The sequence below is a fragment of the Melospiza georgiana genome, chromosome 24, assembly GCF_028018845.1.
Source record: "Melospiza georgiana isolate bMelGeo1 chromosome 24, bMelGeo1.pri, whole genome shotgun sequence".
NCBI classification, from domain to species: domain Eukaryota; kingdom Metazoa; phylum Chordata; class Aves; order Passeriformes; family Passerellidae; genus Melospiza; species Melospiza georgiana.
The window spans coordinates 8,079,460-8,104,389 of NC_080453.1; the positions used below are offsets into that span (position 1 = coordinate 8,079,460).

At 54.1% G+C, this 24,930-nt stretch overlaps 3 protein-coding genes across 5 annotated transcripts; 2 read left to right on the plus strand and 1 right to left on the minus strand.

The window, feature by feature from the left end:
- Positions 1 to 2,074: 2,074 nt before the first annotated feature.
- On the minus strand, positions 2,075 to 8,892 carry AK2 (adenylate kinase 2). 2 transcript variants are annotated; one of them, XM_058040070.1, is made up of 7 exons: positions 8,779 to 8,892; positions 8,266 to 8,391; positions 6,359 to 6,469; positions 6,162 to 6,256; positions 5,524 to 5,596; positions 4,834 to 5,029; positions 2,075 to 2,888 (listed from the first exon to the last, which is right to left on the minus strand). In XM_058040070.1, exons 1-7 carry the CDS (start codon positions 8,890 to 8,892, stop codon positions 2,881 to 2,883), a joined length of 723 nt encoding a protein of 240 aa, XP_057896053.1. In that variant the 3' UTR covers positions 2,075 to 2,880. The 2 variants fall into 2 exon arrangements, with proteins under 2 accessions (XP_057896053.1, XP_057896051.1); XM_058040068.1 differs by having other exon boundaries at positions 2,075 to 5,029.
- Positions 8,893 to 10,127: 1,235 nt separating this feature from the next.
- On the plus strand, positions 10,128 to 20,193 carry AZIN2 (antizyme inhibitor 2). 2 transcript variants are annotated; one of them, XM_058040065.1, is made up of 12 exons: positions 10,128 to 10,211; positions 10,722 to 10,835; positions 10,999 to 11,102; positions 12,093 to 12,267; positions 12,339 to 12,515; positions 13,292 to 13,464; positions 14,740 to 14,871; positions 15,767 to 15,932; positions 16,053 to 16,215; positions 16,425 to 16,537; positions 17,239 to 17,459; positions 18,336 to 20,193. In XM_058040065.1, the coding sequence occupies exons 4-12, from the start codon at positions 12,169 to 12,171 to the stop codon at positions 18,475 to 18,477; spliced, it is 1,386 nt and encodes a 461-aa protein (XP_057896048.1). In that variant the 5' UTR covers positions 10,128 to 10,211; positions 10,722 to 10,835; positions 10,999 to 11,102; positions 12,093 to 12,168; the 3' UTR covers positions 18,478 to 20,193. The 2 variants fall into 2 exon arrangements, with proteins under 2 accessions (XP_057896048.1, XP_057896047.1); XM_058040064.1 differs by lacking the exon at positions 10,128 to 10,211 and adding an exon at positions 10,430 to 10,571.
- Positions 20,194 to 21,060: 867 nt separating this feature from the next.
- Positions 21,061 to 22,205, plus strand: NDUFS5 (NADH:ubiquinone oxidoreductase subunit S5). Its single transcript, XM_058040263.1, has 2 exons — positions 21,061 to 21,381; positions 21,935 to 22,205. The coding sequence occupies exons 1-2, from the start codon at positions 21,166 to 21,168 to the stop codon at positions 22,037 to 22,039; spliced, it is 321 nt and encodes a 106-aa protein (XP_057896246.1). The 5' UTR covers positions 21,061 to 21,165; the 3' UTR covers positions 22,040 to 22,205.
- The last annotated feature ends 2,725 nt before the right edge of the window (positions 22,206 to 24,930 follow it).

The window sequence follows — 24,930 nt, forward strand, 5'->3', positions numbered from 1 at the left end:
GCCCCCGCAGCCTCCCCAGCGCTCCCTCCACGCCACGCAGCCGCCCATCGCGCCCCGCTGCTGCTGCTGCTGCTGCTTCCCTGCCCAGCGTTGCCACAGCGACAGCAGGGGAATCCCATCCTCTGCTCCTCCACCGCCCAGGGCCTCGCTTGGTATCACCCACTGCAGCGGGAAGGACAGGGCGACAGCAGGGGACAGCAGGCAGTGGTGGCTTTGTGGTTCAACAAATCTGGAAGGGAAGGGAGAGGGAGCAGAGGCAGCCAGGGGAAGCAGGCTCGGAGCAAACAGGCTCTCATCTTACCTGCAGCAGTTCCACCCCTGTCCCCTGAGCTCTGCCCACCTTCCCGCTCCCTCCATCAGTTCTTTGTTCTCAGCCCCACGTGTTCCTCAGCTCCTTCGTGGCTGTAGCACCGTGATGGCACCAAGTCCCCACAGACATCTCTGCAGCGCCTTCTCCTCGCCCCCACATCAAGGTCAGGGATCAGGTTATTGATCAGAAACTCAAGCCCAGCTCCAAAGCAGACCGTCAGGAGTCGGTGGGTTCATTACCACCAACCACAAACCCACAGTGAAAGGTTTTCCTGCAATCCCTGTCTCCAATGGTTTCATTGGGAAGGGAGAAGGGCAGATACATTTTTAGGACTGCAGCACATTTTTAATGGAAAGAGATGGCCCAGGGCTTTCATCCCTCCCCCCATTCAAGATGCTGTTTCTTTTCAGCAGAAATATTGCTGCATTAGAGAACAGGTCACTTCCTCTATCAGTGAGAATTCAGTGTCCTATTTGATGCTGGTCCTTGTGCTATAAATAGGAATTTTCCCCTTTTATAGTTGCTGAATAATTGTGTGTATGAAATATGAACACAGTTTTCAAAAGAGTGCCTGATAAGCAGCTTGCTGGAACGAAATGGTTGAGCAGAAGGAATTTACAGCACCTGCAGAGCATCGTGTGCTGTGGAAAACATTCAAGGTCAGCCTGAGAGAGACAGGTCACAGCACAGATCCAGCTCCAGAGGAGCCAGGCTTGAGCTCACAGACTCCCCACTGCAGCCTCCCCACAGCTCCCCAGCAATCCATTTCATGCTCCACACTCAGGTAAGGATCAAACAGAGGCAGCCCAGCTCAGAGGAGGCAGGATTCCTCCATCCCACAGAGCAGAATGCCAGGAGGAGCAGGCAGAACAGGTTTTTAAAACAACAGCAGGCAAGGAGCAGAGGACACAATCCCAGCCAAGGAGGAAGAGCACAGTTTAACAGCCACCAACAAAAGGAACAAGGGAAGAACGCCACAAAGGCCAGAGAGGCACAAGAATGGTAATGGAGGTGCAGAGAGGTAATGAAAATACCTGAGCACAGAGACAGAATGGAGGAGCAGGAGAGCCCAATTATGCTGGAAAACCAATAATTTCTGCAGGAAATGGGTACATGCAGCCCAACCCTTTCTGAACGCATGCAGGGCTGCAAGAACCATGGATAAACAACAAACCTCCATCAGTCCATCAGGAACAGCCTCCTCTGGGCTACCACAGAGGGTCAGAGTCCCTGTGGAGGCAGGAGGAAGGGAAGCCAGGAAATGCTCTCATTCCCTGCATTAGGACAGAATTTTCCCAGTGAATTTAGAGAGAGGGAGGGATGCAGCAAAATATGAAAGGCAGAACAGAAGACACAATAATGTGGCTTCCAGTTGCTGCAGGAGAGAAGGAAATAACATCAGCTCCTCCACACACTGGAGATTCAAAGGGAGGAGGAAAAAAAAGGGATTACATCAGTTCAAATGCTGCAAAGCTCTGGACAGAGAGGATACACAGGGACTTGGTGCTTTCAGCCTCACACAGGAAGAAACAGGAGAGAGAACCAGCAAAAAACCACCATTGCTATGGTGATCTAAAGCATTGGACACACTCAGCAAGGAGAAGAGATAAAAGGAATTACAAGCCACATTTCCAGCTGCACAGAACATCCTTGAGATAGGATCAGGCCCCAGGATCCACCCAGCTCAATTGTTAGTTGATGCTGTCATCTGCCTCCTCATCCTCCACGCTGTCTGCAGGTCAAAGAGGACACAGCACCAGATACAAATGTAAAGGGGTTATTTTATTATTGATTCAGAGGTTAGACAAGGCACCATTTATCTAAAAAGAAATGCAAAAAAACTCCCCCAATTAAGTGTTATTTTTGCAGGCAATTAAGAAAAGTCTCTTTTGCATTTCTTCAGCATTGTGTGAATTCCAGCTTGGTCATGATCACAGAAAAGCCACCCCATTCCCAAGTAAGGCAGGTTTGGACTAGAGCCCCAGCCCCTCTGTTGAGCAGCAGAGAATCCTTGAGAAGTCTTTATGCCAGGGTTTAGGAATGCAGCAGAACAAGAAAAACAGAACTTCCAGGAAAAGACCACGTCTGTTTTTTCCTTTCCATTTCACACATGATGATGAATCATTTGTTCCTTTTGGTCCTCGCTGATAGGAAGCAACTTTAGAAAAAAATCACAGCAAACCTTTCAGTGGCCTCAGAGTACCAAGAGCCCATGAGACAAGCCCTGAAAGTGCTGGAGAAGCCTGGAGTAACATCTAGCCCTGCCCTCCAACAGGTCAAGGACCTGCAGCTGATCACTGAGACATGTTTCCCTCTCCACAATTGTTCTGCCTCCACAAACATGATTTCTAAGGAGAAGGCCGCCTCCTCTTCACAATGATTCTGCCAAATAAGAAATCCAACCAAAACCCAACCAAATCAGCCCCCCAACCCCTTGTTTTCCACCTCCTTCCCCCCTCCCATCAATCATACCCCCCTCCCAGCTGCCCTCCCTGCACCCAGGGAAGGGCTGCAATGGGTGATGTAGCAGAGTGTGCAGCGTTTGGTGGTGTCTCATCTGCTTGATGGAGTCACTCAGCTGGAATAAATGGGAACAGAGAGAAAAAAAAATATTTAGGGAAAAACAAACAAACAAAATTAAGCATGGTTTATGGTAACAAAAAAAACAAAAAAAAAAAAAACCAAAAACCAAACAAAGGCTGGTGAGTTGGATGTGAAGAGAGCACAAGGGAGGAAAGGAAAGAAGAGTGGGGGAACATCTTGCTCTTGCTGTGGAGTAAAACCTTGACCAAATCCAGGAATGCCAACTGGCTGGGAACCCTTCCCAGAGTGTAGGGAGCTGCATTTCTCCCTTTGGCTCTCAAAACAAAAGCTGCTTCCACACGACTTCTTTAGTCACCAAGATGCCAGGGCAGCTGTAACCCACACACTTTCCCACTCTCTGGGGCACGGCAGTCCTATCCTAAACACTGTCCCAACACACCAGTTCCAGGTTATCCTTCCACAGGAAACCCAGAGACAGAGCAAGGGCTGTCTGGGAGTCCCAGGGGACAGCAGGCTGCTGGCAAACCCAGCCCTGTTTACTGTCAGAGCCTTTCTCCTCAGTCACGTGCTTGCTAGAGCAACAAGTCCACTGCTTTTGGTTTCCAGTTTGCTGGAAGGGAAGAGGTTCTGTCCCTGGAAAGGATGTGTGAGGACAGAGAGGGGATTGTCAGGCAAAAGAGAAGTTATCAAGGAAAAGAGCAAGGGATTCCTGAGGATTAAACATCTGCTCTGGCCACAGAGCTCACAGCAGCTCAGTGCACAGGATGGAGTGGGCCATCCCCAGAGAGAGAGAGAGAGGAAGATACTCAGTAACAATCAGTAAACACACATGGAATGCCAAAGGACAAAGTTTCATCTGAGCCAATCCATATTTACAGCACGGCCCTCTAGGAAGGGCTGGAATCCCTCGTGGCCAAAGGTCAGTGCCAGCCCTGCAGTGTCACCACACAGCAGCACAATGCCCTGGAAAGGCTCTGAGCACACACAGTGTCCTCAAACACAGCCTGCTGGAGCTGCTGGGTTTGCTCAAGAAACAGGAACATTTCCATGAGCTCAGTGAAGGTCGTTAGCTCAAGGGCACACGGAGCCAGTGCTTAATAACGCTGTCTCTCGAGCCTTGAGAAATCATTTGTTTTGCAATAAGGCTTTATTATATTTAGACTTTGGGATCAGGAGAAGCTCAATTCATCTTCCTCTCCTTGGTCAAAACCAAGGCAAGAGTGAAGAGTTAAAACCCAACTCCTTTTCTCATCCTCAGGACATCCCAACCTGCCACACAGTAACCGTCAGACTCTGACCACAGATTTCACATTAAAAAGCAGCATCTCACTAATTTGCTATAAATCCCACAGATAAATAAAGGTTGAAACCCCCCATCAAGTGCCATCAGAACAGGAACCTGCTACCCCACAGGGAATAAAACACATACAAGGAGAATCCATCATCATCCAGCCCCAAGGCTGTCCCTCAGGCTGCTCCCACATAAACAGAGCAATCCCAGGTTTCAATCCTGCAGCTTCACATCTCCTGGGAAATCCTTCCCCCACATCCCCAACCTTCTCCAAGGCCCCCGTGGGGTAGCTGGGAGGAGCTGCGAGTACAGTTCCTTTCAGAGAGGAGCATTTCTAGGATGAAACAAAGGCTTTTTCACCCAAAGGAGTGCAGAGCCCATTTTGGCAGCTGGAGCCTGGGCTCGCTGCGGCCTCTAGAGGCCAAAAATCCCAACATCTGCACACAGACTGACGTTCACATATAGCCACATCGAGACCGTTAACAGCTCGTTTAATTAAATTAGAGAATCAGCACAGCCCTGCCTTGGGCTGCATCACCTCATCCCTTCCCCTTCTACTCTGCTCAGCTCTTCACCCTCCTTGGCCCCAGAGAGACAGAACAGAGAAAGAGAGAGGGAAAAAAAAAAAAAAAAAAAAGAGAACCCCATCCTGGGATGGAGCTTTAAATGAACATAACCAGGTCTTTACATGTTGCTTTGGTGAAGGCTGCCAGGATGCTGGCAAACACCACGTCGGGGGACTGGGAGGCATCCACGGCCGTATGGATCCCTCTCTTGCTGTAGTAGGACACCAGGGGGGAGGTCTGGGTGTGGTAGGACTTGAGCCGCGTTTTCAGGGCCGTTTCGTTATCGTCCGAGCGCCGGATCAGGGGCTCTCCAGTCACCTGGGAGAAGCAAGGGGACATTCTCCAGCCAGCTGCAGCCTGGCATGCTCCCCCCTTCTCTCCCTGCTCCCCTCCTCCTCCAGGGCGGTGCTGCAGAGGAGATGGAGCGAACCCAGAGCAGCCAGAACAAGTCTCAGAGCGGTCACTGAAGAGAGAAGGGCTCAGCACTGTGGTTGTTTTCCCTACACACTGCTCTCCTTGCTAAAAGGAGTCTCGAGAGCAGGCACCAGTTACAGCTGCTCCCCAGGATGGAAACCAGTCACAATTTGAGCTCTGCAGACTGGCCATGCCCTTCATCCAATCCATCCATCCCTCCAGGCCTCGCTCCCCGCAGTGCCGTTGGCTCAGGCTGCCCAAGCTGCTCCCCACGCTCCCCAGAAAGGCAGGACAGGGAGGTACAAGAGAAGGAAAGAAATGAGTTTTTCCAGGGAGAGACTGCAAAGCATCAGCTACACCCAAAGCAAGGTAAGCTGCAGCCTTGGGGGCTCACATACATCGTCCTTCATGTGCTCTTTCGGGGGTCTGAACTCCTCGTGATACGAGCGGCCGCTCGCTGGGTGAATCAGCCTGAGACAGAAAAGAAGTGTCAGCAAAGCAGCTGGTCAGGACAAGATCTCCTGAACCTGCCACTCATCAGCACAGAAACATCTGCCACAGCACCACCATTAGCCTTTCACTTGTAAGTAAATTCTCTCCAGTTATTTCTGTACCAAGGGCCTCTTCAGTTTGGAAGAGCAGCTGCGCTGGGAGATGGAGAAGGGGAGGTTTACATCCTGCTCTGCTGGGAAAGAGGTCTGAAAAACAGGGCAAGAGAACACACTCCTGACCCTGGAGGAAGTTTACTGGTACCCAAGTGTATTCAGTGTCCTGTGTAAGGGAGCAATTACAGCTTTGGAGAGGAGGAACTTGGAGTGAGCTGAGATTTTCTACAGAAATCCCTGATTTATGGGCAAGGAAGGGGCTCTGCTCAAGGCTGGCCCAGGCAGAGGGCAGAAATAGAGACCAGGGAGGCATAACCAGCCTTAAGCTGGAAGGAAAGGACAACTTGGGGACAACCTGGGATCTGAAATGAGGATGCTCTTCCACAGACTAGGAAATCCCAAGCCCTGAGCACTGGGACAGGAGGATTTACCGTCCCGTGATCCTCCGGATCAGCAGCGAGTCGGGGATGCTGAACTCGATGACGGAGTCGAGCTTCTCTTTCCTCTTCTCCAGGAGCTCATCCAGCTGCAAGAGCAAACACCCACCTGAGAGGGGCTGAGGGAGCAGGGCCCCCTGGGTTTGAGGGAAGGGGGTGCTGGAGCAGCCCCCGAGCAGGGGCTCCCATACCATCTCTGCCTGTTTCACGGTGCGCGGGAAGCCGTCCAGGAGGAAGCCGTTCTTGCAGGGAGGGGAGTCCAGGTTGTTCTCAATCAGCTCCACCACCATCTCATCGCTCACCTGCAGACATGAGACAGGTATGTTGTCAGGAGGGACACCCTGAATTTACACACAGCTGTGCCTGTGTGGACAGGGTGGGATTTTTGGAGTTGTCCTGTGCAGGGCCAAGGGTTGGGCTCAATAATTCTTGTGTGTCCCTTCCAATTCTTGCGTGTCAGGATATTCTGTGATTATTCCACAATTCATGTCAATGCTCAGGCTGCCTGTTCAGACCTGCCCACATCAGGGCAGCACTCCCTGCAACACCAGGACATGGGCAATGCCACATTTCACTCCAGGGACGCTCCAGCCTACGCAGGGACTTGGATCAGCACTGTAACCACACTGTTACAAAGGTTACTGTATTGCAAGGAACGCTGTCAGCTCAAACTCCTTAGATTATAATTTTTTTTTAACCAATTCACAATACAAAGTATCAACACAACCTTGATTTCCTGTTACTTTGTACCTTCACCTACACATCCACCTCGGGAGGCAGGCCTGGGCAGGAAGGGCAGAGTTGCTCATTGACTCCCGTAAACCTCATCCCAAGGTAAAAACCCAAGAGTTGCTGACAAGCTCTGGCTTCACTGCATAGTTTTTTCCCCCATCTAACAATCTCAGCATACCACTGGGATTAGTGCCTTTTCCACACTGCAGCACTCACAGATGCTGCAGCCCCAGCAATAGCTGTTTATTTGGGAGCAGTTCTGTTTTCTCCAGCACACACAGCTGGGACCCAGCAGGACTGGGGACCAGGATGTCACAACACACAAACAAACAGCTCTGCAGGCAGGAGAAGTAAGCAACAAGTCACTTCTGTGCCTTCCTGATTACACCCTTTGGAGAAAAAAAAAGATCCTGAGCATAAAGCCCATCCTGAAATGCTGGGGTGCTCCCAGCTGAGTTATCAGAGCTGCTGGATGTGCCCCTGGAGCAGCCTGGAGCTGCCTGCCACACACAAACACACGTGGCAGATACCACCAGCCTGGCCAGATAACGGCCCTATCTTTCATAACCAGCTGGGTATTGCAGGCTCGGTGTTGCAATGAGCTCTGAGCAGAAGTCAGATAAGGCTGCTCTCCCCATCTGGGGCCTGCAGATTCTCCCTGGGGTGTTAGGAGCCTGTGGCAGCCACAGGGATGCTTTAGATCTGCCCCACACTGGGGCAAGTCACTGCAATTTGTGGCTCCTTGAGTTTCCCTGAGATATTTCAGTCGTTAGGATGAGATAATGAGACCCTCAGAAAATGAATATCAGAGATTCAAACTTGTGTCCCTTGAGAATCCAAAGTGTCTCTCTCATACAGCATAAAGCCCATCCTACCACAGCAACACCTTTAGGTCCATTTTCACCTTATAGTTACAGGTGAATCGAGCTTATGCAAGAGCTGGGATGCAGATGAACCCTCTGAAGTGATACCTGGAGCTCAGGTATCAAGTGAAGAGACACAGGAGCCTCAAAGCCTGGCTGTAACATCCTGCAGCTCCAAGGATACACTGTGACCTCAGTGTTCAGGAGCCAGAAAATTACCAGCCAGACTGCACCCCCTACAAGATAAAAACAACCCAGGGCTACAAGCTGCTGGTAAGCAAATATTAATTTTGAAGAGGAAGGATGTTTGTATATAGATGCTTCTCCTGCAGGGTGAAAGAAGCCCCCACCCCATCCTTACCCTCACCCTGCAATCTGCCTTCACCCTGCAATCTGCATTCCTACACTAATGAAAGAATCCTAATTAGGAGATGGATTTTGCCTGCTCTCATTCCAGATGCCGCCAGCCTGTATCCCCTCCCAGCGCATTCCCCAGGACCCACCAGCTTCCCCGAATCCATCGTCTCCTTGAGCCGCTTGCCCAGCTCGGAGCCCGAGGCCACCATGGCCCGCAGCATGTCGCCGGTAGCCAGGTGACACACGCAGTAGGTCTCGGCCAGCTTCGGGGCCTGTGGAAGAGGACAGAGGTGAGATCGAACCTCGGAGGCTGAGGATCCCCGGCCGGAGGGGCCTCGTCCCCCTGTCGGGACAGTCGCTGACCGGCCCGCACGTGGCCAGGCCCGGCACGGAGCCCCGGAGCTCAGCGACACCCGGTCCGATCCGGGACAAAGGGATCGGGGACAAAGAGCCGCGGCGAGCGGGGCCCTGGAGGCGGGATAGAACCGAGCCCTTCCAGCAGGGAGAGCCGGGCCCACACGGACACACCGCACACCGCCACCCCTCAGCGGGCGGCCCAAGGCCGGACACCCGCGTCCCTCCCTCCACGCGGGGGTCACACGCTGAGCGCCGGCAGCGGGGACGGTCCCGCCGGCCGCTCCCGCCCGCATCGCCCTCACCTGCGTGCCCTTGCCGGCGCCGGGCGGGCCCAGCAGCACGGCGCGGATGCCGTGGCGGATCCCCGCGGCCGGGGCCTGCCCGCGGCCCGGGCCCGCCTGAGCGCTCGGAGCCATGGCCGCCGCCGACTGCGCGCCCGGCCCGCGCCTCGTGGGCGGGGACAGCGCCGCTGGGCGGGGCCATGCAAATGAGATGTGTAATATGCAAATAACAGCGAGTTTTTACATGAGTGGGCGGAGTTATGAATGAAGTAGGCGGGGTTATGTATGATGTAGGCGTGGTCATGCGGAAGTGGGCGTGGCTTTGGTCGCCACTTGGATCGCTCGGGGTCCCCGAGTTGGCCCCGAGTTGTCCCCAATTCCTGGGCTCTGTGTCCAGCTCTGGGTCACTCAGCTCAAGGAGGGCGTTGGGCTGCTGGAATGTGTCCAGAAGAGGGAAACGGGGCTGGAGTACAAATCTGATGAGGAGCGGTTGAGGGAGCTGAGCCAGGAGAAAGGGAGGTTCAGGGCTGACCTTATCTCTCTGAAAGGAGTTTGGAGCCGGGCAGCAATAGGGTTTGCCTTCCAGGTAGCTGGTGACAGGGCAAGAGGACACAGTCTTAAGCTACACAAGGGCACAAGGTTGGACATTAGGAAGAATTTCTTCATAGGAAGATTAGACATTGGAACAAGATTCCCTGGGAAATGATGGAGTCACCACCTTTGGAAGTATTTAAGGAAAGACTTGGGGCTGTGGGCCAGTTAACACAGTGGTGTCTGGTCAGAATTGGACTTTGTGATCTCAGAGATCTTTTCCAACCTAATTGATCCTGTGATCCTGAGCTGTGTTGTGTGGAATGGGCTCAGTGCCCTGCTCTGCGTGGGCTGTGCATCACAACACTGCCCAGCACATCCAGGGGGGGCTGGCACTGCAGGGCTCTGTGCTCTCTGCTCTCCCAACCTCTCTGCATGGTCCCCACACCCCACAGAGCACAGTCCAGCACTGGGGATGAGCCAGAGCACAGGCAAAACCAGCCAGGATCTCACAGCAGACAAAACCTTCCTTGGCCCTGGTTGCCAGGAGAGTCTGTGGCAAAGCCAAGACCACAGTGCTGAATACAGAAACCCAGGATAATTTGGTCCTTTTCACTCCCCCCTCAGTGGGGACAGCCACCTCTCCACAGACAGAACATTGGCTCCTCAACAGCACCAGAGAGAGATCTAAGGAGAGTTAATAACCATTGTGGGATGGAGCAGTGGCACCGTGTCCAAGATCCAGCTCTCACAGATCACACAGAGCATCCGCACTGGTGGCAGAGCTGGATCTGCCCCTGGGGCACCCAGGACCAGCCCCTGACATCTTCCCAACTCCCTCCCCCTCTGCGGATTCCCAGCCAGACACCGCTCAGCCTTTCATCTGCAGGAAGCCTGCTTTCCCTGGCAGCGCCATTCCCGAGGTATTTCGGCCTCTCCTCGCCCCTCAGGGTCCCCGCGGGAGGCAGGGCAGGGCTGCCGGGCTGGGGATGAGCTGCGGGGACGCGGTGAGAGCCCGGCGTGGCTGCAGGGGGAGAGGAGGGGGAGCCTCCTCCAAAAGGGATGAAGGATGCTCGGAGGCGGCTCAGCCAATGGCGTGGCTGGATTTGGTTGTCATGGCTACGGTTGGGAGGCAGGGCAGGGAGGGAAGGGGTGCAGAGCCCCCCCATCCTCTGCAGGGGCTCGGGACAGACAGGGAGCTGGGGCAGGACGCACAGCCGGCCCTGGGGCTGGTTCATTCTCCTGGGATACCCATGGCAGAAGCTGTTTAAATGCTTTCCGAGGTAAGGGGGCGTTTGGGGGGGCTGTGGGGGGGCTGCTTTGCCTGGCACAGTGAGAAGGGAGCTGTGGAGTGCCTAATTTAAGAAGGGATGAAGGGCATTGTGCTGTCAGTGGCCCTCTCCCTCTCTAAGCCCTGCACTGCTTCTCCCCAGGAACCCCAGACCCAAAGGCACAGCTACAGCTCAGGCTGCTGCAGGAGCTCGGTGTTTATTGGGGAGCCCCCCTGACAGCACACCAGGACACCCGGGAAGGACAACCTGACCCTGGTAAGGCTGGGGCACGAGTCCTGACAGGAGTGACCCATTTCATCCTTTCTGTGCCCAGCCAGGGTGGCCTGGTGCTGTTTGGTGATGGGGGCTGAAGGGTAAAGCTGAAGGAGTTGCTCTCCTTTCCCTCTCCCTCTCTAAACCCTGCACTGTTTCTCCCCAGAAACCCCAGACCCAAAGGCACAGCAACACCTCAGGAGCTCAGTGTTCCTTGGGGAGACCCCCTGACAGCACGCCAGGACACCTGGGAGGGACACCAGGACTGTGGTAAGGAGGGGATGTCCCAGGTGAAATGACCCATTTCATCCTTTCTGTGCCAACCAGAGTGGGCTGGTGCTGTTTGGTGGTGGAGACTGAAGGGTAAAGCTGAAGGAGTTGCTCTCCTTTCCTTCTTAGAGTCCTCCTTTCATTCTAAGAGTTCAAAACGTGTTTTTTCACCCCATTCCTGTCTCTGGAATGGGCTGGTGGTGCTTGCTCAATGCATTACACCATCCTGCTGCTCTGGGGTCAGCTTGGTCTCTCTCCCAGTGCCCCTGGAATGCTGTCAGGAGGTCTCTGTGCAGCTCTGAGAGATGAAACCTCTGCCTCCTGCTCACTTCCAATCAGACCGACCATGCTCCTGGAAGAGCCCTGGAGCTCCACCTGGATTATCAGGGTGGAAATGTTCCCTGCTAGCTCACCAGCTCCCTGGGTTGTGGGCCAGGCTGGATGCAGGGCAGGAGATTGTTAAAGCTCAGGGTGTGAGCTCAAAGCTAAAGGCCTGCTAGGATGAGCCAGAAAACTCTGTGCTGTTTGATTGTCCCCTTGTTCCACACCCTGTGACACGGGACAGCCATGGAACTGCATCCACAGCAGGGATCCAGGCTGTGCAGAGGCTGGGTGGGGCCAGTGAGTGCCCTGTGCTGGGGCTTCCCCCTGGGAAGGTGGGTCCAGGAGGCCTCAGCTGTTGGGGATCCATCTGGGATGTTCAGGGCCCTGTCCTGGCCCAGAGAGGCATCTCTGCTCTTTGTGGTGCACTCTTGGCTCTGTTGTTGATTGTTCTGGTGCCTGCTGATGCTGCTGTGTGCCAAAACAGCTCTGAACTGCAGAGAAATGTGTCTCCTCCCCCAGGGAAGATGCTGTAACCCACAGCAGGGCTCTGCTGAGCTGCTGGTTTGGAGCAGAGCAGCACAGAGCTCTGCCTTGCCTGTGGGATGGGTGGTCCATGCTGATGGAGCTTCTGGACCCTTCCTCTAAATATTCCTTTCCTTTTTACAGCGTGTCTTATCCTTAGAAGCCATCCCCAACTCCAGGGGGCTTTAAAGGATCATCCCCACGCCCAGAACATCCCACCATGAACGGGTTCTTGAACGAATCCGACTTCCTGATGGTGGAGGAGGGCTTCACCACCAGAGACCTCCTGGAGAACCTGCTGGGGGAGCTGTGCCAGGAGGTGAGGGCTGATGCTGCTGCTGCTGCCAAAGGGCACTCCTGGAGCTGCTGCTCACTCTGGCTGTCCCCTAGGGCCAGCAGCAGCAAGCATTCTTCGTGGCAGACCTGGGGGACGTCGTGAAGAAGCACCTGTGTTTCCTGAAGGCCCTGCCCAGGGTGAAGCCCTATTTCCCAGTGAAATGCAACGGCAGTGAGGGGGTGCTCAGGCTGCTGGCAGAGCTGGGGGCAGGATTTGCCTGTGCCAACAAGGTAGGGCTGTGGGAGGGCAGCTCCAGGGGAAATGTTTGTGGGGGAGTGGCAGAGCTCATGCTCCTTTCCTAAGTCTGTGCTCTAGGTGACATTGACAGGGGCAGGAGTGTCCCTGTGCTGTCACAGCCCAAAAATCCCTGTCCCATCTGTGTTGTCCCCATTCCTGTCCCTGGAGCACATCCCTGGGGTGTCACTGTCACATCTGTCCAGCTCTTGGTGTCCTCAGGGCTGAGCCTAAAGCTTTTTGCTCCCTCCTGCTTGTCGTTTTTAACAGCCAGACTTCCAGGGAAGAGGCAAAATTAAATCACTTACTTTTGTGTAATTAAATAGGACAAGAGGAATTTCTTGTCCCCGTTCCTGTCCCTGGAGCTGCTGTCCTGGCTGGTGGCACAGCACATCCCTGGGGTGTCACTGCCACATCTGTCCAACTCTTGGTGTCCTTAGGGCTGAACCTAAAGCTTTTTGCTCCCTCCTGCTTGTCATTTTTAACAGCCAGACTTCCAGGGAGGAGGCAAAATTAAATCACTTTTATGTAATTAAATAGGACGAGAAAGGGCAAGAGTTGTCACAGCCCCAGCCCTGCTAACCCCATTTGTTTCCTCTCCCATTCTCTGGTGTTTGCAAACCTCTCCATGCCAGCACAAGGTCCACTGTGATCCCTTGGAGCTCTGGCAGCTTTTCCCTGCAAAAGCCCAGGCTGTGACACTGCTCAGCCCTGGTGGCTGGTGCCCACCCAGCTCCTGGGACCTGCTGCACGTGTCCCCTTGTCCCCGCAGGCAGAGATCAGCCACGTCCAAGGCATTGGGGTGCCACCAGACAGGATCTTCTACAGCAGCCCCTGCAAGCAGGTGGCCCACCTGAGGTATGCAGCCAGCCACGGGGTCAGGCTGATGGCCTTTGACAACGAGGTGGAGCTGGGCAAGGTGGCCAGGAGCCACCCCCGTGCCAGGTGGGTGCCTGGCAGTGCCACAGGGGCGGGGAATGGGCAGGGGGCTCTGGGGGGCAACAGGAGGTTGGACAAGGTGGGTGTCAGTCACTTCTCCCAAGTGATGGGACAAGAGGAACGGCCCCTCAAGCTGTGCCAAGTTTAGATGGGATATGGGGAAAAATTGAATCACTGAATGTGTGACCAGGCAGTGGAACAGGCTGCCCAGGGAAGGGGTGGAATCACCATGGCAGCACCAGGGGAAATATCCCATAATGGTACTGGGGTGGGAAATGTTCTATAATGATATTGGGGTGGGGAAAATCCCATAATGGTATTGGGGTGGGAAATGTCCCATAATGGTATTGGGTGGGAAATATCCCATAATGGTATTGGGGTGGGAAATGTCCCATAATGGTATTGGGGTGGGAAATGTCCCATAATGGTATTGGGGTAGGAAATGTCCCACAATGGTATTGGGGTGGGGAAAATCCCACCATGGTATTGGGGTGGGAAATATCCCATAATGGTATTGGGGTGGGAAATGTCCTATAATGGTACTGGGTTGGGAAATGTCCCATAATGGTATTGGGGTGGGGAAAATCCCATCATGGTATTGGGGTGGGGAAAATCCCATCATGGTATTGGGGTGGGGAAAATCCCATCATGGTATTGGGGTGGGCAATGTCCCACAATGGTATTGGGGTGGGGAAAATCCCATCATGGTATTGGGGTGGGGAAAATCCCATCATGGTATTGGGGTGGGAAATGTCCTATAATGATATTGGGGTGGGAAATGTCCTATAATGATATTGGGGTGGGAAAAATCCCATCATGGTATTGGGTGGGAAATATCCCATAATGGTATTGGGGTGGGAAATGTCCCATAATGGTATTGGGGTGGGAAAAATCCCATAATGATATCGGGGTGGGAAAAATCCCATGGCAGCAGCAGGGGAAATGTCCCAAAATCACATTGAGGTGGGCAAAATTCCACAGCACCAGGGGAAATATCCCATCATGGTATTGGGGTATGAAATATTCCATTATGGTATTGGGGTGGGAAATGTCCCATCATGGTATAGGGGTGGGAAAAATGCCATTGCAGCACCAGGGGAAAGGTTAAAAAAGCTTGTAGATGTGGTGCTCAGGGACATGGTTTAGTGCTGGGCTTAATACTTGGGGTTAATATTTGGTCTCAGTGATCATTGAGGGCTTTTCCAGCCCTCAAAGGCTTTTCCTCTATGATCCTGTTATTCCAAGGCCCTTTAACCCAGCTTTGGTGGCTTTGCTGTGCAGGATGCTGCTGGGGATCACTGCTGACTCCATCCCTGCTGCCCACCCCAGCCTGAGCTTTGGCAGCACGCTGCAATCCTGCGGGCACCTGCTGCAGGCAGCCAAGGACCAGGCTGTGGAGGTTGTTGGCATCAGGTACAGCCCTGGGCTCCCTCCCTGGGGGTGCTCAGCCCCTCTGGATGGGGATCTGGGGAGCTCTGCCCTGCTGGAGCAGCAGTGCTGCAGCTGCTGTGCTTGGGAGGGAGGTGAAGGAGGGGATTTGGTTTTGTTGGGACCAATTTTGGGCAATTTTGACCCCAGGAAAGGCTCCATGGGGCTCTGTGGGTCTGGCTTGGGTCATTGGGAGTGAGTTTAAGGCAGGGATTTGACCTTGTTGGGACTGATTTGGGGCAGGTTTGACCCCAGGAAAGGCTCTGTGGGTCTGGTTGGGGTCAGTGCTCCAGCTGCTCTTGGGAGTGAGGTGAAGGCAGGAATTTGACCTTGTTGGGACCAGTTTGGGGCAGGTAGGGATTTGACCTTGTTGGGACTAATTTGGGGCAGGTTTGACCCCAGAAAAGGCTCCATGGAGCTGGCTTGGGTCAATGCTCCAGCTACTCTTGGGAGTGAGGTGAAGGCAGGGATTTGATCTTGGTGGGACTGCTTTGGGACTAACTTTGACTCTAGGAAAGGCTTCCTGGGGCTCTGTGGGTCTGGCTTGGGTCATTGGGAGTGCTGTGAAGGCAGGGATTTGATCTTGTTGGGGCCAATTTGGGGCAGGTTTGACCCCAGAAAAGGCTCCATGGAGCTGGCTTGGGTCGATGCTCCAGCTACTCTTGAGAGAGAGGTTAAGGCAGGGATTTGAATTTGTTGGCACCAATTTGGGGCAGGTAGGGATTTGACCTTGTTGGGGCCAATTTGGGGCCCCAGGAAAGGCTCTGTGGGTCTGGCTTGGGATGGTGTGTGGAAAACTCTGTGAGTGCCAACCCCAGGGCCGTGTCCCCTCTGCTCTGGGGGTGACCAGGCCCCGCTGAGATGGGGTCTGTCCCCTCAGCTTCCACCTGGGGAGCCGTGGGCTGGAGCCCCAGGCCTGGGCGCAGGCCGTGGCCACAGCACAGCTGGTGTTTGACATGGGGACAGAGCTGGGACACCACATGCACCTCCTGGACATCGGGGGAGGCTTCCCTGCCACCGAGGACACCAGAGCCCCGCTGGAAGAGGTATAAACCTGCAACAGCCACCGTCAGCAGGCAGGGAATGAGCTGGGAGCTCTCCCTGGGCTTGCATCCATGCAGAATTCCCAGCTAACCAAAGGGAAGGTTCTTTTCCTTCCCTCACAGATTGCTGCTGGGATAAACTCTGCCTTGGATTTGTACTTCCCTGAGGGCAGCGGGGTGGAAATTATCGCCAGGCCTGGGCGTTACTTCGTCACCTCTGCCTTCACCTTGGCTGTCAGCATCACTGCCTTGGAGGAGATCCCTGTGGAGCAGCCTGGCTCTGATGGTAGGTGTGACAGCAGGGATGTCCCCTGTGTCCCTGAGTCCCCCTGAACCCTCTCCCTGCTCCCTGATGTGTCCCCTGAGTCCCTGAGCCCCTCTGAGCCCTCTCCTCACACCCCAATGTGTCCCCTGTGTCCCTGAACCCTCCTCCCACTTCCTGAGGTGTCCCCTGTGTCCTTGGGCTACCTGAACTCTCTCCCCCCTCCTTTCCAGAGGAAGAGTGTGGCAGCAAGAAGAGCTTGGTCTATCACCTCAGTGACGGCATCTACGGTGCCTTCAGCTGCCTCCTGTTCGACAGCCCCTGCCCCAGGCCCCGGCTGCACAGGGTGAGGGGCTCAGTGTGCCATGGGGGCACGGGGAGGGGCTCAGTGTGGCACTGGGGACATGGTGAGGGGCTCAGTGGGCCATGAGGACATGGTAAAGGGGCTCAGTGTGCCATGGGGGCATGGTGAGGGGCTCAGTGTGGCACTGGGACACGGTGAGCGGCTCAGTGCGCCATGGGGACATGGTGAGGGGCTCAGTGTGGCACTGGGACATGGGGAGGGGCTCAGTGTGGCACTGGGACACGGTGAGGGGCTCAGGGTGCCATGGGGACATGGGGAGGGGCTCAGTGTGCCATGGGGACAGGTCAGGATGTCCCTCATGTGAAGTCAGCCTCCCCCTGCCACAGGGGGCTGAATCTGGGGCTCAGTGTGCCATGGGGACACGGTGAGGGCCTCACCTCCTTGGGGTCACGGTGAGGGGCTCAGTGTGGCACTGGGACACAGTGAGGGGCTCAGTGTGGCACTGGGACATGGTGAGGGGCTCAGTGTGCCATGGGGACACAGTGAGGGGCTCAGTGTGCCATGGGGACATGGTGATGGCCTCACCTCCTTGGTGTCACGGTGAGGGACTCAGTGTGCCATGGGGACACGGTGAGGGGCTCAGGGTGCCATGAGGACAGGGTAAAGGGGCTCAGTGTGGCATGGGGACATGCTGAAGGGCTCAGGGTGCCCCTGGCACACCCCCAGCCCCGTTTCCCCTGCAGAGGCCGTGCCCAGAGCAGCCCTGGCACAGCTGCAGCCTGCGGGGCCCGCGGGGGCACGCTGAGGAGCCCAGCATCGCCGAGGGGCTGCGGCTGCCCCAGCTGCACGTGGGGGACTGGCTGATCTTCGGGGACATGGGAGCCTACAGCATGCCAACGTCACCCCTGGGCACAGCTGGCAGCGCCCAGGCTCGGGTCACCTACGCCATGTCCCGCATGGCCTGGTAAGGGACGGGCAGGGAGGGCTCTGTGCCGGGGGATGGATTCAGTTCCTGCAGGGCACAAGGGAGAGGGGAAATCTGAGTGCCACGACTGGAAATTCAGGGTGAAATCATGGCTTCAGAGGAAAAAATCATATTTAAAAAATTATTATTATTATATTAAATTTTAAATTAAATTAATTTTATATTAAATTATATTAATAATATAATAATAATTCTATTATTTTTATTATTATATTAAACTTGAGCCTTCTTTTCCACCTGGGAAATCTGAGTGTCAGAACCTGGAAATTCAAGGTGAAATCATGGCCCCAGAGGCAAAAATCCTGTTTTTAAAATAGGATTATTATTATTGCTATTATTATTATTATTATTATTATTATTATTATTATTATTATTATTATTATTATTATTATTATTATTATTAATAATAATAATAATAATAATAATTTTTATTATTACTATTACTATTATAATAATATTAAAAGTTAAATTAAATTAATTTCATATTAAATAATATATTACATACATTATTATACTATATGATAATATAATACATATATATATTATAGCATATTATTATACAATAATATCTTATATAATATTCTTATTATTATATTAAACTTGAGCCTTCTCTTCCACCTGGGTTCTTGGTTGAAGGGAGAGAGGGAAATCTGAGTGCCAGAACCTGGAAATTCGGGGTGAAATCACGGCCTCAGAGGAAAAAATCCTATTTTTTTCAAATTTTATCATACTTGAGGCAGTTTTTTTGGTGGAGAGAAGAGATCCAGCTCACCTCTGAGGGACAGGAGAGCCCTGGAGTGTCCCCATCCCATTCTCAAGGGGCTTCTCCTCCCCCTTGGGTGTCTCCCCTTGCAGGAAAACCATCCAGCTGTTGCAGGGAAAGCCACCCCAGACAGAAGAAGAGCGTGAGAGCCTCTGCACACCCCTGTCCTGTGGCTGGGAGATGGCAGAGACCCTTTGTGTGCCCCCTGTCTTCGCTCCAGCTGGCATCATCTGAGCAGCTCTGGGCAAGGAGCCACGCTGGGAAAGGGCCTGTGGTGGTGTTGGCAGGAGAAATGTCCCAAAATGGTGTTGGGGTGGGAAAATCCCATAATGGTATTGGGGGAAAATCCCATTGCAGCACCAGGGAAAATGTCCCATCAGGGTGTTGGGGTGGGTCCCATGATATTGTGGTGAGAAATGTCCCATAATGGTATTAGGATGGGAAAAATCCCATTGCAGCACCAGGGGAAATGTCCCATCAGGGTGTTGGGGTGGGAAATATCCCATAATGGTATTGGGGAAAAATCCCATTGCAGCACCAGGGGAAATGTCCCATCATGGTATTGGGGTGGGAAAAAATCCCATAATGGTATTGGGGAAAAATCCCATTGCAGCACCAGGGAAAATGTCCCATAATCATAATGGTGTTGGGGTGGGGAAAAATGCCATTGCAGCACCAGGGGAAATGTCCCATAATGGTGTTGGGGTGGGAAAATCCCATAATGGTATGGGGGAAAAATCCCATTGCAGCACTAGGGGAAATGTCCCATAATGATATCAGGGTGGGAAAAATCCCATAATGGTGTTGGGGTGGGAAAAATCCCATTGCAGCACCAGGAGAAATGTCCCATAATGATATCAGGGTGGGAAAAATCCCAAAATGGTGTTGGGATGGGAAAAATCCCATAATGGTATTGGGGTGGGGAAAATCCCATCATGGTATTGGGGAAAAATCCCATTGCAGCACCAGGGAAAATGTCCTATAATGGTGTTGGGGTGGGAAAAATCCCATGGCAGCACCAGGAGAAATGTCCTATAATGGTATTGGGGTGGAAAATGTCCCACAATGGTGTTGGGGAGGGAAATGTCCCATGGCAGCAGCAGGGGAAATGTCCCAAAATTTGATTAGGGTGGGAAATGTCCCAGAATGGGATTGGGATGGTAAAAAACCCATAAGGGTGTTGGAGTGGGAAAAATCCCATTGCAGAACCAGGGGAAATATCCCATAATGGTATTGGGGTGGGGAAAATCCCATGATGATGTTGGGGTGGGGAAAAATCCCATTGCAGAACCAGGGGAAATATCCTATAATGGTGTTAGGGACATTAGGGTGGAGAAAATCCCACTGGGTGTCTGACTCCATCCCAGTCTGTTAGCTGAAAATTATCAAAAGATTTTTGTGAGTTTTCTAATTTGGGATTAATGCTGGCGAATTTTCAGGGTTTAGCGTCTCTTTTTGGGTCGAGAAATCTGTCCCAAACACTAGGGGGACTCTGGAGCTATTTGGGAACAGTTATTTTTTGAAATTCTTTTGTGTTGGGATCAAAGGGTTGGCATTTGCAGAGGTGAAATAATTCTCAGTCTGTCCTGTATTTATTAAAGCAGCTGTCATATTCCACCCTCCCCGTGAAAAACACCAATCTCCTGTTTTTAAAATTTTAAAAATTTAATAGTAATAAAATGGTTATAAAAATAGTCATACAATTAGATTAATAATAATTTGGACAATTTGAATTAGGCCAATATGAGACAACAAATACAAAGGGTTATAGACAGTCCAGGTATCTTTTTCTGGGCAGCACGAGCCCGAAAAAGGACACAGTTAACAAAGGATTAACCCTTAAAAAAAGTAACCTGTTGCACATTCACACACCTCAAACACGATGCATAAATTCCATTCAAACACAGGATTCTGTCTGTGCTGTCCTCTCCCATAAATCCTGCTCCTCCAGCTCCCGTGGTGTCCCCGTGCCTTCCAAAGGGGTTTGGCAGGTTTGGGTTCTGGTTTTAGGGGTGGTGGTGATCACTGAGAGCCCGGGGTGGCTTGAGGGGTTGGGTGAGGAAGGCCCTGGCTCTTCCTCCTGTGCCAGGAACTGGGAGAGCTGGGGGGCACTGGGAGAACTGGGAGGCACTGGGAGAACTGGGGGGGCACTGGGAGGAGGACAGAGGGAGGACTCTGGGGCACTGGGAGGACACTGGAAGCAGTGGGAGGGCACTGGGAGGACACTGGGAGGGCCCTTGGAGGGCACTGAGAGGACACTGGGAGCACTGGGAGGGCACTGGGAGCACTGGGAGGAGGACAGAGGGAGGACTCTGGGGCACTGGGAGGACACTGGAAGCAGTGGGAGGGCACTGGGAGGAGTGGGAGGGCACTGGGAGGAGTGGGAGGGCACTGGGAGGGCACTGAGAAGACACTGGGAGGACACTGGGAGCACTGGGAGGGCACTGGGAGCACTGGGAGGACACTGGGAGGACACTGAGAGAACACTGAGAAGGCACTGGGAGCCCTGGGAGGACACTGGGAGGACACCGAGAGGACACTGGGAGCACTGGGAGGGCACTGGGAGGATTGAGAGGGCACTGGGAAGGCACTGGGAAGGCACTGGGAACACTGGGAGGGCACTGGGAAGGCACTGGGAGAGCACTGGGAGCACTGGGAGCGCCTTGCGCAGCGTGGCCGCCAGAGGGCGCCGGGGCGCGGCGCGCAGAGAGCTCTCCCATCCGCCAGAGGGCGCTGCAGCGCGGGACGGGGCGCTCCTGCCGCTCCTGTCCCTGGCCCCGCCCAGCCGTAGAGCGCGCCGCGGTGCCGCGCCTCGGCCGCGCTTGACGGCGGGGGCGCCGCGAAAGGCCCGTGAAGGACGGCGGCGGGCCCGTGAAGGGGGAGGAGGCGCGACAGCGGCCGTGTCGCGACAGCAGCGCAGCCATGCCGTTCTGGGGCCTGCAGAAGCAGCTGGGCATCGATGTGGACAGCTTCCTGCTGCGGCAGAGCATGCCGCAGCCGCACGGCCTGGCCGCGGTGTGCCACGCCTTCGAGCGCGAGTGGGTGGAGTGCGGGCACGGGCTGGGCCAGACCCGCGCCCGGCGCGAGTGTCAGCTCGAGTACGAGGATTTCATGGAGTGCATGAAGCGCACCAAGCTGGTGGGTGAGCGGGGGGGACACGGGGGGCCTGGGGGTCCTGGTAAAGGGGGCAGCAAGTGCGGGCTGGGGGGGCTCCAGGTGTTGGGAAGGGTGCAGAGGGTCCTGGCAATGCCCTGGGGAAGGTTTGGGGGTTCCAACCCAGGGTGGGAGCGCTGCCCGCCTTGAGGGGGGCCCTGCGACAGCCCCTTCCCCCGGGCTGTGGGGGCTGCAGAAGCTCCGGGAGCTCCTGGAAGAGTTCCAGCCCAGTTTGGAGCTCCTGCCCATTGGATGGGATTTTATTCCCTCCCAGCCAAACCATTCCATGTTTTGGCTCCATGTGGAGCCGACCTTTGTCCCTGTCCCCAGCGCTCCTCCAGCACCCTCCACACCCAGGACAAAATCCTGGTCAGAAAACGCGGCTGGAAACCCAAATCTCATCAGTCCTGAAAGCCGCAAAATCTTTGAGAAGAGCCTCGAACCGGAGTGAGGAGCCCCAGAGCGGGGTTAGCGGGGGCTGCACATCTGGGGGGCTGCCCTGGGGACCCCCTGAGACCCCCCCCTGTGTCCCCGGCAGACTCAGCGGCTCCGGACCATCCTGGAGCAGCGGGACAGGATGATCAAGCAGGGGAAGTACACACCCCCCGAGCACCACATGGGCAAGGAAGAGCCCAGGCCCTGATTGCCTCTGGAATCCCTCCTGGAAGAAAAAAGAAAAATTCCTCTTGGAAGAAAAATTCCCCTTGGAAGAAAACCCCCAGAGCGCGGGGCAGGGGCCCTGCTGTGGCTGGAGGGGAGCAGCCTCAGGCTGGGCATTGCTGGGGCAGTAAATATCCCTTTGGAATGTCTCCTTGCCTCTGTCTCCTCTTTTTTTTGGGGGGGGGAAACACCTCGTTTACACATGGATTCAGAGCAGAAATGGATGGATTTGGGATCCCTCTGGGGTTTTCATTGTGTGGGAGGCAGATTTCCTCACTGGGGGAACTCTGGAAATAATGTCCTTTTAAATTTTTTTTTTCATGAGTTTTTATATTTTTCTCCTGTGAATGACCCAAGACCCCATCCTGGTTGGATCCTGGCTAATTCCTGGCTGTCCTTGCAGTTACTGATGGAGAATGATAATCCTCAGGGATTCTGATTGCTGCTTTAAATGTGAAAGTTGCTGGTGGTGAGTTTGAGAGGAAAACCAACATTAGGACATCAGTGCTCCATGGATCTCAGCTGTAAAAATGAGCAAGGAGGAGCTTTGAGGGGGGAAACCCAGGGAAAAATATGGAAAAGGGAATGGCTTCAGGTGGAGATATGGAAAAAAATATGGGAACCACGTGAGGAAAAGGGAATGGCTTCAGGTGGAGATATGGAAAAAATATGGGAACCACGTGAGGAAAAGGGAATGGCTTCAGGTGGAAAAGGACTGGGGAGGCTCCAGAGCTGCCAGAACAAATAAGGGATGGATAAAGAGGGAAAATGGTGCTGGGGATGGAAATTGAGCAGTGCCATGGAGCCATTGGAGTTATTTATCCTCATGGATTGTCCATTGGAGTTATTTATCTTCATGAATTGTCCCAGGGGGATTTGGGGAAGGGGAATGAGGGAGGGGATGGGACTGTGGCTGGGGGATTTGGGGACCCACATGGGTCACCCAAAAGCTCTGAGCTATTCCAGGAGCTGATTTCTCTCCAAACCACCCTGCAACTCCCCAGGGCAATCCCTGGGTTTCAGCCATGCATGGAAATTTGGGAAGCAAAGCCAGCCAGGAGATCAAACCTTCATGAGCCTCCACGCTTGCAATCGCTCATTATGGATGATGATTAATTATTATTATCAATTATCTTTCCCACTGGTGGAGGAGTGCAGAGAAGACTTTGAGGTGGAGAATTTGCCAGTGGCATCACAACTTCCTCCCAAGCTGGATGTGAGGGCTGGTGGCACCCAGAGCAGCACAGGCCAGTGCTCACAGGAATTTTGGGGGAAAAAAACTCCTGTTTTGATTAGAAGTGTTGCTTTTCCAGGCAGAGGAAGGAGAAAAACCAGGCTCAGCAGAAAGCCTGGCAGTGTGGAGGGTGACTCATCCCATGCAGATGTCAGAGGAAATATTGGGATGGATCTGAACACTCCTGGCTCCCCAGGGGCTCTTTAGATCCCTTCAAAATCAAATTGCCCTGGTGATCACAGCCAGGAGGATCCATTTGCCTGAGTTAAAAGCTCTGTCAGGAATTTCACCCATAAAGGGAATAATCAAAGACCTGATGAAAACAATCAAATTTATGGAGAGATTAAAAGAAAAACACCTCCCTGCTCTGCTGGGAGGAGACTGAGGCGAGGCTCTGGCTGAGCAGCAGGGATCGAAAATGGATCCGACGCTCTTGACAGAATTCCCCTGGGCAAAGGGATTTGGAGCATCCTCAGCTCCACGCTGTGCTTCACCACCAAGCCTGAACAGGATGCACATCCAGCCTGTAGTAGTTCCAGATTTATATTTTGCTCTTTGCCTTTTTTGTCGCTGTTTTGGCAGAGGGTGATGCCACGTCCCAGCTGGGTGGGAGGCTCCGGGGCTGGGATGGGGTGGGAGATCTCTCCGTGGGGAGCTGCTTCTGCCTTGGCTGGGCCCCAGCCCCTCATTCCCATTTTCCTACAACTTTTAACCCCCAGGATTTGGAATTGGGGATGGGTCCCCTCCTCCTGCAGCTCCCACGGCCCTGGATGTGCTGTGCATCATCTGCAGCTCCTCTCTGCCTCGGAGAGGGGGAACAAACAACTCTCAGGAGATGAATAATTTATCAAAAGTCAAGGGAAAAGGCAGATTTCAGCCCTGGGCTTGGGCAGAAGGTTTTAATGAGGGAGAGGGGAGCGTTCTTGGGGCAGAGCTGGGTTCTGGCTGATTTGCACCGGGAGACATCTCCCTGCATCCCTGTGGATGTGCACTCGGGCTCCCAGGGGTCCCCTCAACCCTGCTGAGCAGCACAGGAGCAGGGAAATGCAATGATTTAGGGAGAACCTGCCTCCCCCTTCCTCCTAAAATAACGATTCCCTGTCTCCACGCCGGCAAAACAAGGCAGGATCCTAACCCAGATTCGCAGCAGCACAAATAATCACCCGGCAGCTCCCGGCGCTGCGAGGGATCTCGGGAAGCGCGTTCCGGGTGTGAGATCCTCACGGGCCGGAGCCGGCGCCGCCGTCTCCCATCCGCCCGCCTGCTCTGGGATTCAGCACGGCTGGAATCGGCTGCGTGTGCTCCCGGTGACACACGGGGTGACACACGGGGTGACACACGGGGTGACCAAGGCAGGTGTCACCCCACAGCCAGCAGCCGGCCGGGCACTGAACCCTGCGTGCTGTGCCCAGGGCAGGCGGTGCCCGGTGACCGAGGCGGGCACCGAGGGTGACCCAGGGTGTCACGGCATCCCCCCAGCGTGTGCCCGGGGCCGGGCCGGCCGCGGCCGCGCTCTCAGCGCTGCAGACACGCGGCAGAGCCGCCCGACCCGTCCGGGAGCTTTGGGAACGGCGCTGCGGCAGCGTCTGCGTCTGCAGGCACTTCCCTCCTCCCGGCGCCTCTGGGGCTGCCAGCTCTGC

Excerpts from the sequence above, each read along its gene's own strand:
- AK2 (XM_058040068.1), bottom strand. The coding sequence starts at position 8,892 with ATGGCTCCGAGCGCTCAGGCGGGCCCGGGCCGCGGGCAGGCCCCGGCC. Across the intron at positions 6,470-8,265 it reads CGATGGATTCGGGGAAGCTG|GTGAGCGATGAGATGGTGGT; the intron begins GTGGGTCCTGGG and ends TCATGTCTGCAG. Across the intron at positions 5,030-5,523 it reads AAGAGCACATGAAGGACGAT|GTGACTGGAGAGCCCCTGAT; the intron begins GTATGTGAGCCC and ends TGCTTCTCCCAG.
- AZIN2 (XM_058040065.1), top strand. The coding sequence starts at position 12,169 with ATGAACGGGTTCTTGAACGAATCCGACTTCCTGATGGTGGAGGAGGGC. Across the intron at positions 12,516-13,291 it reads GATTTGCCTGTGCCAACAAG|GCAGAGATCAGCCACGTCCA; the intron begins GTAGGGCTGTGG and ends TTGTCCCCGCAG. Across the intron at positions 17,460-18,335 it reads GCCATGTCCCGCATGGCCTG|GAAAACCATCCAGCTGTTGC; the intron begins GTAAGGGACGGG and ends CTCCCCTTGCAG.
- NDUFS5 (XM_058040263.1), top strand. The coding sequence starts at position 21,166 with ATGCCGTTCTGGGGCCTGCAGAAGCAGCTGGGCATCGATGTGGACAGC. Across the intron at positions 21,382-21,934 it reads GCATGAAGCGCACCAAGCTG|ACTCAGCGGCTCCGGACCAT; the intron begins GTGGGTGAGCGG and ends TGTCCCCGGCAG.